Source organism: Anoplolepis gracilipes, chromosome 4 (assembly GCF_047496725.1).
Source record: "Anoplolepis gracilipes chromosome 4, ASM4749672v1, whole genome shotgun sequence".
In the NCBI taxonomy this organism is placed as follows: Eukaryota; Metazoa; Arthropoda; class Insecta; order Hymenoptera; family Formicidae; genus Anoplolepis; species Anoplolepis gracilipes.
In genome coordinates, this window is record NC_132973.1 from 6,710,525 (window position 1) to 6,722,962 (window position 12,438).

Here is a 12,438-nt window from a genome sequence, read left to right on the forward strand (position 1 = left end):
AATACGTCATATGGGATTTTAATTCTTTAAAATGTTTATATCACCTTTTTTATATTTAGGTAACTTCATGTAAAGCAGCCTTAAGTACTAGTGTAAGTGACCGATTGCGCTATAAATTTCCCTAGTCTGTTAGTTATCGCATTAGTTATTATATCTTGTGTGTGGCTGCACTCGATTCGGTTTTTAACGAATATATTTTTCCGGAACGAAAAGTTTACGCACATGTTGAAAGTAGATTTAAAACAGGTTTAACGCCGTGCGCGATCGATAAATCAATAAACATCTCGTCGACGATAATAACTTTGAAAGGTTAAATATTTTTGCGCGTTTTTTGCATCTCGATTATTTATCAGTCGTATTATTTATATACATCTGTATTATTTATGCATTGTGAAATATGACATTTATATTCTATTTACAGATTCTATTTAAAACGAATACGAGCTGCCCGATATCGACGCTATTCCAGAAAAATGTTAAAGGAGGTACGATTTTAGATAAAAATTTTTAGTTCAAGGTTCTTTTCTACAACATTTTAGCATGCAAATCCAATATCAAATCAACGTCAAGGCAAAAGTTTATCTCGGTAATATTGCATTAAGAATTTAATTACAAAATAATGTGTTACATTGCACAGATATCTTCGAGAATAAATAACATTATAAACAGCAACAATATTGATAATAATTACGTTATTGTATTTGCAAACGTATGTGCGTGTGTACGTGTATTACATGTATGTGTGTATGTGTATATATATGCGCGCGCGCGCGCGTTTTGCTTAAAAGTCGAATATAGTTTAAAATATTACTTGTACGACTAAAAACGTCGTTATTATAAACGCCATTATATTTGAATAATATACATTATTTTTTTATAGCAGTAGATTATATTATTTCTTGCATATATTTCTGCGATGTGTGTATATATATATAGAATGGAAGAAGTTAAAATGTGCAACATATATATATATATATATATTACATAAATTTAACCCTCTGTGGATTAATGCAATTATTTGAGAGTAATATATCGCGTAGAATGTATAATAAATTCAATGATTGTATCGTCATAAAATATAAAATAAATATTACAATTTTTGTATAAAAAAAACTTTGCATTTATTCGAAACTTTTATTCGAAAATAAAAAGAAATAATATGATTTCATCCAAAGAGGGTTATGAATATTTCGAATCTCAATTTACCGTGTCTTATAAGAAATAATCGAAACCAAAACACTTAATACAATTTATTGTTTTGAATTTTAATGCAAAGAGAAACGGCGAATATGTATTGGCTCACAGATAGTCGCAATCGCTATACATATATACATTATGTATATATGTATATTATATGTCGCTAAATTTAAATACAGACGGAATAAAAAATAAAATTATTCGATAATAAAATGTATCCGCCGTTCACTTATTATTACGCGGCGTTAAAACTTAGATTTAGAAAAATAGAGCGTAAACTATATATTTGATAATAAAAATATATACGGTTTCTAGAAGAGATTATAATATCTCTCTAAATCGATGTAAAATAATATCACATTATTTGCATAGTAGGAAAGTTTATCACCGGCTCGGTTCGCCAACATGCATTTTTTTTACACCTGATATGTCGATATTGTCAAAGATCTAAGCACAAAGCCTTGATTGCCGGACATTCGTGTTTACAACAATACTAAATTTATCAACAATATGTATTCGCGTATATATACATTTCATAATATATATGTATATTACCATAACAATATTGGGCTTTCAGCGACAAAGAAAATGTCGCGCGATATATGAAAGAATCAATAACAATCAGAAGATCAAAAATATATCACGAGAAAAATATCAATATACGATGCAACAATTAAACTTTATACACACAATTTAACAATCTTAAGTCTATACGAATTCTTACGTATATGCTGGACGCTTACTGCTTATTATTTATGCTTTTCTTATAGGATTATATAAGTATCTTTCTCTACAAAACTGCAAAATTTATGCCAAGAAATTTCTTGAAAAATTTCTCGGTTAATACTTACACAAGTAACATATTTGTAAAATATAATTTTATACATATTTTTCTAATATGCATTTAAAATGAAAGATATGAATTAGAATTTAATTAAGAATCATATCTTATATGAATTTATCGTCCAGCCGAGGTCCGTTAATTAGTAATTTATTTCGTTAATTGTAAATCGATGGAGTGACGATTTTTCGAAGGTTTCGATTACTTCTTCAGGAACTTCCGCATTTGTTTCGTCTGATGTTGCATACTATATTGAGCGTTTTCAGCCTTCGTGATCAAAGAATCCAACTTATCTAAGTGAGATCCCATTTTCTGACTGAGATCAATTTGTTTCGGCTGGTCGCCGCTGTTCTCAGGATCATTCGCAGTATCCGCGGTGGTGTCATCCGACATTTCCACCGTCATCACCTCTTCTGCTGCGGCTCCTGGCTCCTGATTGTTGTCGGGATTCGGCTCCTCGGACTTATGTTGAGGCGTACTACCACGAGAGCTCACCTTCACTTTGAGCAATGTTCCCAGACTGCCGCAAACTGTCTACAGAATTTTTTTATTTCAGGTAAGAATTCTTATTTTCACCTGGTATGCATGAATACAGGTGTAATATCGATCAGTTGTAAGTATGTCAGTATGCGTAAAACACGTTACGTTGTTACGATTTCTGCTTAAAATAATTTGTTTAGTCGGTCGATAAAATCAAAGTGTAACGAGAAAAAAGCGTTATCAGTTTGCGACCGGGTAAGGATATAAAGCATTCCGTCGTATCGGTCGTAACAATTCCGCGCTATCGTTATGATAAACAAAATAATAATTAATTCGAGTGAACCTGAGCGAAATAAGGTGCGGGTCCGCTCAACAATTAATTATCCTAAGTCACCTTGAATCTATTAAGCTTCTTCTGCGTGGTACTCAAAATGCTGTTCAGCTCATCCAGCCCGCCGCCGATGCGTCTGGCCTTCTCGTCCGCGTAATCCAAATCCTGAGATAAAAATCGTCGTAAGAGGAATTATACTGTACTACTGTGACATGCAAACGTAGGCGTTAATGAACTCGTGATTCGACGTCAGCGATTTATTCTCGACAATCTGGCTTACACGTGGACGCGCAATCCGATCCTGCCGCGTAATGTCTATTGCGAACATGATATTGACATAAGTGCATTAGCCGTTCATAGATACGTGAAAGGATGGAAGAATAAAAGAAATTGCACTGTATGCACATGCAAAGTGTGTATTGCTTGAATCTCTTTTCACATTTTATTTATATTTATTTGATGTGATGTTCAATTTAAAATTTTTATTAATTTGAAATTAATAAGAAACATATTAAAATAATTGATGATGGATGTTAATTATGGTCGATAATAAAAATTTATTATTCTCTGTGCCTTTTCTGAATACATTCTCAGCTTGTATTTTATAAAGTTTTAGTCGTAGCTTTAAATAAGATGTTACCTGTAATGCACCATCGCCGTCATCATCGCAACGATTTTCATTCTGCGCCGCTTGTGTCTGCCTCCACTCCTCCTCGCTCGGCTTCGACAAACCCAATAATTCTGCCCTCTCACAAGCATGTTGATAGTCCTCAGACATTATACTAAGTTCTAGCTATATAACAACGGGTTATACCCAGCTACGAATGGGAGACTATCGTCACGACGACGAGGCGAACGATCGTTCGCGAGTACTCTCGGACGCGAAATTCCGCTAAAATTACTGCACCCTTAGCATGAGACATGCATTACTCGGGGAATCCATATTAGGATGGAAACTGCGCAAGCTCGACCGTCGAGGTGGGCAGAATTTTAGATAAAGCTTGTACGAAGCGCTTGCGTTTGCAAACTGTAATATTTTTCTTATTTAAATAATTTTAATTATTATATATATTAATTGGCAAGACAATAAGCTGATTCTATTGAGATTTCTATTGAGAAGTAGAAGAATTAAATAATATATAATTAAAAATGTTTTCGAACAGAAAACAAATTTTGAAAAACTTTGTAAAGCAACTATGATAATGACAAATAATATTGGATTATAGTTAGAAAGTTAGAGAGTTAAATATATACTATTAATTTTATAAAAACAACTTACATGTATAATTATATCGATTATAAGAAAAAGCATTAGATTGTAAGATAAGTATGAGTGGAACTCGAGTTTTCAGGACCGCGCAACGTATCGTCGCGATAACGTGTAATGTAATTAATTTCAATCCCATCGATACACTCGATACTGGTCCACACAAGCTACATACGTCCTCATCCACGTGCATATCATAAAGACATTCATGTGCACCTTATATAAGCTACGCGACAGCTTGATCGGTTTGCATTGTTATCGGAGCGAACTGCGTCTCGCGAGTGACTTGCGTGAATTATAGCACTGACAATGTCATCTCAATTCATAATACAGGGAATCGGATGTATTTTGACCATGCTGCTTGTGTTATCCGTGCAGGTGAGATAGGGATGTCTGACCTTAACAAAACACGTGGAAAATTAAAGAAAAAAAGAGAGAGAGAAAGAGAAAGAGATGATGGTCGAAGATAATATATTAATATATTTCAATTGTTTTTATTTTTATAAATATAAATAATTATAATTTTGAATTTTTTAAGTAAAAAAATTTTTTGATATTAATTAGTTGAGAAAGGAAAGTTAATAGGAAGGAATAAAAATAAAAACATTTTAATAACTAAAAGCTTTTGATATTCATTAACATAAATTGTATATTTAATACAATTTTAAACGAATTATTTCAAATGTTATAAACAATTGTGATAAAGTCTAGTTATAATTTAAGTCTAGTTATAAAAAAAGCAAAGGATTACGTTTATCTATTTTTCAAGATTTATTATGGGTTATTATCTATTAAATTAAAAACATCAATTGTCAACGATATCAATTTTGAAATGAGTAACAGTGTATTATTATATAATATTCGCGTCGTCGTCCCAATATTGCCGACGCGTTATTGAACGGGTTAACAATGAGAACGATGCTTGATATAACTCGTTAAATTTTTCGTAACTTTTCGTAATAATAGACTGGAGAAAATGAAAGAAATCACGGACGGCCATGGAATTTAAGAAATTAGTTTAATATAGTTCTCGCATAATCAATAAGATTAAATAAAACTTTGACTATGTTATAAACTAGATTTTTTAAGCGGGCTCTCAATCCTCTCAAATCTTTTTTTTGAAAAGTAAGAAGTTTTACTTATTTTCTAATTTCAGTATACAATGTTTCTGTATGTAATATGCTGTATGTAATTTATTTCTATACGTGATAACATAAAAAGTGTATGCATTTATATATAAAAATAAAAATAAAATAAAAACAAAAAGAGTAAGATATATATATATAATAAATTTAATAAATAAGTAAATCAATAGTGATTAACAATAGTAATTTTAATTCATTTAATTGCATTACTAAGATAATTTAATTTCCAAAAATATATTAATATATAAAAGGCGACTTCGACAATCTCTCTGAGTGTTTCAGGATAGAAATTCATTTCTCAACAATTTCTTTAGGCAATCAACTATGAAGTTCATAGATACGACGTAACACCAACCAAACTGAACAGCAACATAATCTTAACGAATCGTGATCTTCTCGAGCAATTGAATCATGTCGCACCGAAAGCGAGTTACACATTACAAGAGAGCACGGAACGCTTGCTGTACTTTGGTGCCCTTTTGCGAGCGCGAATCCTTGACACTTTCGGCAATCTCCTGTACATCTATTACGATGACTTCAGTGTAAAAGAAGTGGAGGCATTATATAAGGTTTATCAAGAGATGTTTGAGCGACGATACGATATATTCAATCTGGTCCCCGTCATTCTTAAGAACCCGAACACAAGACCGTCAAAGATTTGCGCCGGAATTTACGTCTATGCAGAGCCCTGCTTGAAGAGAAGCGCCAACATATGTCGTAGGATCAAGAAGCATAATTTTCCGCATCCTGATGATCTCAGCATGCCCGCTTTGAATGTTACGCATTTAGCGTATCGTTTTTCCAGGATATCGAGGCAATATCTTAGAGGATTTTCCTTAGCGGCGATATTAAAACTCTTACAGAGAAAAGTGTTAAGAATCACACCCGATCTGTTATCTGGACTTCTTTACAACGTAAGATATGATAATTTTGATGATGACGTTCGTCTCGCCGAGAGAGAGCTCGTACAGTCTTTTCGCAAGATCGCGCAGATTACTAAAATTCCGATACCGTTGCCGGAGCTGAAGAAATTCCGCACTGTGAATTCTTTCCTCAAGTATTATGTCAATATATACGCTGAGAAAGTTCCAGATAATAATCTAAAGAGACATGCGTCTCTAATCAAGAAACGTATTATCGACGACGTCGGTACGATAAACGAGAATATTTATCTACTTGGTAACGTTTACGAGAACCAAACAATTCACATCAAGTATCTCTTTGATCTTGTATTGCCCGATGACTTACTTGACAACGATGTTATCGAAGCTAAGAGATATCTGGTGAAGAAATTAAACGAATTTAACATGGTGGAGAAATATCTCAAGGTGCAAAAGTATCAGCAGGCCACACCGGCTCACTTGGCGATGGAAATCACCGGACAGCTGAAGGATATCGATTTTGCTAAGAGCATTGCGATATCTTTGCGAATACACGCGAGATTCTGGCGTAGCAACCACATGATCGAGAGTCTCGATGAGCTGCTAGAACTGTTTGACGCCTATGAAAATCTACGTCAAGTGCCGTACTACAACGATATGATGCAAAAGATCGACAGCATTAAGGAAAATCTGTGGGATATGAAAGACATCCCCGTTGAGATCCTTTGCAACACTCCACGAGCTTGTCTGCAAATAGGTCTACGATCAATTTTACATTGCAAATATATGAATTCTGAAATCAAGGAACTCATTAAGGATTTCTTTAAATTGAGCAATATGTGCGTGGTTCCCGTATACGCGATACAAGAAACATCGAGACGGACGGTGGATATTCCTTTCAAAATATCGAAAATACATTTTCTCACGCAGCTAACAAACGTAAGTACTATAGAGAAACCCAAGATGCAAAGAAAGAAAAAACTGACGACAACCAGCGAAACCACGATTCAACCTAGCATAGTTGAAGACTATGTTAAGAGTAAAAGTATGGAGAGTTCTGAATCTGAAGAAACTACGGAATCTAGTGAAATATCGAAAGAATCTACGGAATCTGCTGAAATTTCAACGAAGCCTAAAACATCTTCGGACGAAAGTACAAACTTTATGAACAAGGCGACGACGATTATGCTGAGGACAATTGAACATACGGAGCCTATTTCGACAACGATGATAATAAATGATAGAGCATCAATAATTCAGGAAGAAACTACGACTACAAAGAGTACCACAACTATGACAACTACAGTATCACCTATGACAACTACATTATCACCTACGACAACTACAATATTACCTACGACAACTACATTATCACCTACGACAACTACATTATCACCTACGACAATTACAGTATCACCTACGACAATTACATTATCACCTACGACAACTACATTATCACCTACAACAACTACATTATCATCTACGACAACTACATTATCACCTACAACAACTACAGTATTAACTACAACATTGCCTACAACATTATCTACAACGCTTACTACAACATCGCCTACAACTACAACATCGCCTATCACTACAATATTACCTACAACTACTACATTGGCCACAACGACTACTACTTCTCCAGTTACAACAATATCAACCGAGACAATCACAAAGTTACCAATTTTGGACATAAAAATGACGTTTGAACATTCAAATATTAATAATTTATATAACGATGAAATTACACAGAGTTCAACATCTGTTACGACATCTGCCTCGAGGTCTTGCGAATCTGACGAATGCTCCACGGAGCAAAGTTCAGAAGAAACTAATGAAAAAACGACGACACAGACTTCTACTCTTGAAACTATTCAAATAACATCTGAACCGTCAATAACTAATCAAGACTTTGCCATCACCGAGACGACAGTGACTTCAACGACGGAATTAAGTGAAACGTTAGTTACAAAAGGTAAATAAAATAATGTTTTATGTAGCTTGCAATAATAATACGAGATCAATTCTCAATGTTGCACATATTATTACCATAGAAAAAAAATTAGGTTTTCTCGTTTTCGACGTTTTTATTTCAATTTCGATTCAAATATATTTTTTATTGAGTTTTATATACATATATGTATATATATATATATATATATATTTATACATATATACATATATACATATATACATATATACATATATACATATATACATATATACATATAAACACGTACGCGTACATTAACATATTTTAAACAGAGCTATATAAAAAAAAAATCTTAAGATTAATATTATGAAATGCAATGCAAGCAATGATTGCACGATCTTGTTTAGAAGGATGCAGATCCAAGAGTGAAAGCATCGAGTTATCAAGAACGTTCTGCGAAACAAGCTGTGACTCCGATGCGGATTGCGATGGAGAGGACAGTGTTCTGAAAGACATCTCTGAAAAAGTAAAGAATCACACTGCCAAGTGTTCCAAACACTTACACTGCAAAGAGAATTCTCCGGAGATTTCTTCGAAATGCGAAACGGAGACCGACAAGAGTTGCGAATGCATTTCCAAGGAAGAAAAAAGCGCAGAATGTATGACATCGTGTTCCTCGGATGAGAACAGTTCGTCATGCGAAGGAAGCCAGAATGATTGCTCGAGGTCGGAAGTGCCGACGGTCAACATGAAACTCGAGCTCGCTAAAAAACGAGGCATGTGCGAGATTCAGGATCCTCATCATCGGCGCCAAATGAAACGGTTAGCAAAGATGCGAGCGATCAGCACCCTCGTTGCAACATCGAACGCCGACGTTTTCAGATCAAAAGTATTACGACATCGGACCGCAAGCAAGAAGCTATATAATTTATTAGCTGCCAAACTATCTCATATCAAAGATGAAAGATCCAGAAGTAGGATAGCAGAATACTTGCTGAAGAGACCTCTTAGGCTAAAGAGAATTGAAGGTAACAATCGTAAGCAACAAGAACAAGTTTACAGGTTGAGGAGGTTGGCGACAAAACTCAATGGAAAATTGATTGAAAGGACAATGCATCGATCAATGAATATACCGTTTCAACAGAGCCAGATCAAGAGGATATCGAGCAGAAACGTGAAATCGATAAATGCGACAATGCATAAAAAAGTGATACAAGGTTAGAATCTGTCGATTTAAAATTACGCATCACTTTTGTTAATAATATTATATTATCGCATATTATGTTATTATATAAAAAAATTGCTATCGAGTGTATATTATTACTATTCGCGCCATGTTGTCTTTATCTGTCTGAACTTTCCGTTCAGTTTATTTAATTAGAAAAATATTAAGGAACGTAACGAGATTCATTCTTAAAGAAGTAATTTTGTTTGAAACAAGAATATTTATCGAATTCGATTAAATAATGATTTAATCTGAATATTTTAATATTCATCTATATAAAATTGAATATTTTAAATTCAGGATTATCGCGATATTTTTGTGTGCATTATAAATTATTTCTCCGACTCTTCCATCTTTAACGAGACATTAATCAATTAATTTTGAAGTTTTTTTATCAAGTGATTTATTCAAGCAACGATCTATGATATTATGAACGGCCGAAGTCTTTCCTTTATCCTCAATCATCAATATCTTGAATCAATTATTAAAAATTTTGATGAGTTTTGTAAATATGGTGTTTGATATATCCGGCCGTTAAAAATAACTTTGTGATTGAACATTATATTGACGATATACAATGCAATAATTTTGTTCGTATATTAAATATACTAATATAACATCTACTTATTAGACTGATAAAAAATTAACAAAAAAGTGTATAAAAATTGCAGAAAACATAAATTACAGAGACAGAAAGAGTAAACAATCTAATGAAAGATATATTTATAATTATTTGAATATTTCTTTAGTTAGATCCGTTTGTTTTCATTAGATTTAGGCTCTTTTTTTAACAAGCGTCGAATAAATACTCGTTAAATATATTTTCGCTTCTCGTACCAACAACGAGGTCCGGCATGAATGTCATAAACGGATAAGCGGGGTGAGCGATAGAACAATGAGAAGTAAATTTGACATGGCCAGTGCGCGGCGCGTAATCTGTCTTATTAAACGGTCCTCGTATGGTGAGCGATTACATTTGAATTTAGTTTATGCTCGAAATAAGCGCCGTGTCGCGCTATCGGCCAATTAATTCTCCATCCCCAGGATACTTTTACGACCACGGCGAATTTGCTTGATTTCATCGAACGCTATTTCACCGCGACGTACACAAGTAATTTTTTTCTCGCAATCAAGATCGCGTGTTCTTCTAAATCTTCGCGATCTCGGAATCGCGACACGCGACTTTATAGAGTTTATATTACGAAAGAAACTCGACCACTTTCACCTGTCACAGCGAGGCAAATACGCGCGTTTCCAACAAACGTAAATATTTCACCTGTGCGACTCGCATTTGCGGATAGAATGGAACGCATCAATATTCGTGAAGGCAAATTAAGAGAGCCGGCTGTGTTAAAGAACAGAGGATGTAAATGATTAAAAAATCATAAAAAAAAAGAAAGATTAATTGCCGATGTGGTGAATAATTTTACCGATAATATACATATATTGTTCTTAAGAGCAGAAATAAATCTACCGCAGCGATATGAATTCGATCAAGACTTTGAACAAGTTTATGTAAAAACTACTCTTCTTATGATATTCTTGTGATATTTCAAAGAAGTTAATCTTTATTGAAAAAATAGGGATTTTTTTGTCAGAAATTATTATTAAGAGAACCTATATGTATATTCTTATAAAATATTTCATTGCTCTTTTTTAGAGCTTATCGCCTTAATGCGACACTTATCCTTCGTCGACCTTGTGGTTGCGAGAGAGTATGCGGATGCAAGTATTGATCCGTGATTATGTAGCGCTTGAAATTCTAAGGACCTTACCTTGGAAAATGCGACACGTGCGCGAAAAGAGAAGTCGAGATAAATTGTCGGTATAATCAGTACACGTGCCAGACTGATATTTGAAATATCATTCGCTTTGCATAGACTAGACAATGCAGCCGATGAAGCGTATTCACATAAACGTACAAGTGCACATACACACGCACGTGTGCGTGACCTGTCAGGAGTTTAAATAGAATCGAATGGGATGGAAATCTTACAATTAGAGGAATACAAGCTTTATATTATGAAGAATCGCTTTGTAAAATGTAAATTACTTTGCAAGTATTAGTCTACTTTATCATAAATCCTTGAGTGCGTCATTTTCACGAGAGTCCGCTGAATAAACGATCGCATTTTACCATATACGATAGAAATTTTCCGCTGAAGAATTTTATAATTTATGCAAAATTTTACGATGCGTCATAGCGGATAGATTGACATTTGCGGTGGCTTGGTGGTCACAAATATCTTTAAATAGCTTTAACCAGTTGAAGTTGGTTGATTCCTAAAATACGCTGACTGTCCCGTGTTCAGCAGTGCATGTAAGTTGTTTTTTTATGAATTCATTTGACATCACGTGCTCCTCTATAAATCGCCTTTTGCATGCGCGCGAATTGACTACGCGCGACATATTTGCGGTGCTCATTAACTTCTGCGGTTAACATACCTCTATACAGTTGGCTCATGTGACCGGCAATTTGTATCGATGTACAAATTGCGATTTGCACAGGCGGCAGGATACGTCATCGCGAGATTCCAGAAAGGTAAAACGGATATGATTATATGTACACGGCAAAGAGTAAATAAATTGCGATCACGCGCTGTTTAAGCAAAATCTTTCGCGCGTTTGAGAAAATATAATTAAATATTAGCAAAACTAACGAAATTGCTTTATCGAAAGGCGATCATTTTTTTCGTTTTGTTTGAATAAAAAAATTTATTCATTCATCATCGCGGGAATTCTGATAATGAGATACACTCATCTTGTCTACCTACCTACGCTCGGTTTATCCCCGTAGTTTTCGTTCAAAGGGCAAAAATCTACTCCATCATCATTTAAAGATCGAGAGAGGGTTTAGCGTGTCGGGAAAGTCCCATCGAGACGCCGTTGCTAGGCTGCGGTAGATATCCCATACAAGTGTGGGGGGAAGATAGGAACAAAAAGAGAGAGAAAGAGAGAGAGAAAAAGGGAAGAGCGAGAAAGTGTCGTGACAGAGAAAGAAAAAGAAAGACGATCTCCCGCGCGTTTGGCGCGCGCGCACGCTCACCCAGTCTCGGCTGCCGGTCGTGCGGCGATCGGGCGTACTCGGCGGTTCGGCGGCTCGGCGGCTCGACGGGCGACGCGCTCACGCGTTTC

At 34.8% G+C, this 12,438-nt stretch overlaps 2 protein-coding genes and 1 long non-coding RNA gene across 4 annotated transcripts; 2 read left to right on the forward strand and 1 right to left on the reverse strand.

The window, feature by feature from the left end:
- The first annotated feature begins 159 nt into the window (after positions 1 to 159).
- LOC140664611 (uncharacterized) lies at positions 160 to 3,693 on the forward strand. The gene is made up of 3 exons (XR_012046476.1): positions 160 to 309; positions 422 to 485; positions 2,395 to 3,693. It is a non-coding gene; the product is annotated as an uncharacterized lncRNA (long non-coding RNA).
- Positions 676 to 3,627, reverse strand: LOC140664609 (uncharacterized). Its single transcript, XM_072889851.1, has 3 exons — positions 3,490 to 3,627; positions 2,913 to 3,014; positions 676 to 2,572 (listed from the first exon to the last, which is right to left on the reverse strand). Exons 1-3 carry the CDS (start codon positions 3,625 to 3,627, stop codon positions 2,240 to 2,242), a joined length of 573 nt encoding a protein of 190 aa, XP_072745952.1. The 3' UTR covers positions 676 to 2,239.
- Positions 3,694 to 3,968: 275 nt separating the features above from the next.
- Positions 3,969 to 10,842, forward strand: LOC140664583 (uncharacterized). Of its 2 annotated transcripts, none has more exons than XM_072889794.1 (3): positions 3,969 to 4,494; positions 5,576 to 8,120; positions 8,486 to 10,842. In XM_072889794.1, the coding sequence occupies exons 1-3, from the start codon at positions 4,426 to 4,428 to the stop codon at positions 9,298 to 9,300; spliced, it is 3,429 nt and encodes a 1,142-aa protein (XP_072745895.1). In that variant the 5' UTR covers positions 3,969 to 4,425; the 3' UTR covers positions 9,301 to 10,842. The 2 variants fall into 2 exon arrangements, with proteins under 2 accessions (XP_072745895.1, XP_072745896.1); XM_072889795.1 differs by having other exon boundaries at positions 8,489 to 10,842.
- The last annotated feature ends 1,596 nt before the right edge of the window (positions 10,843 to 12,438 follow it).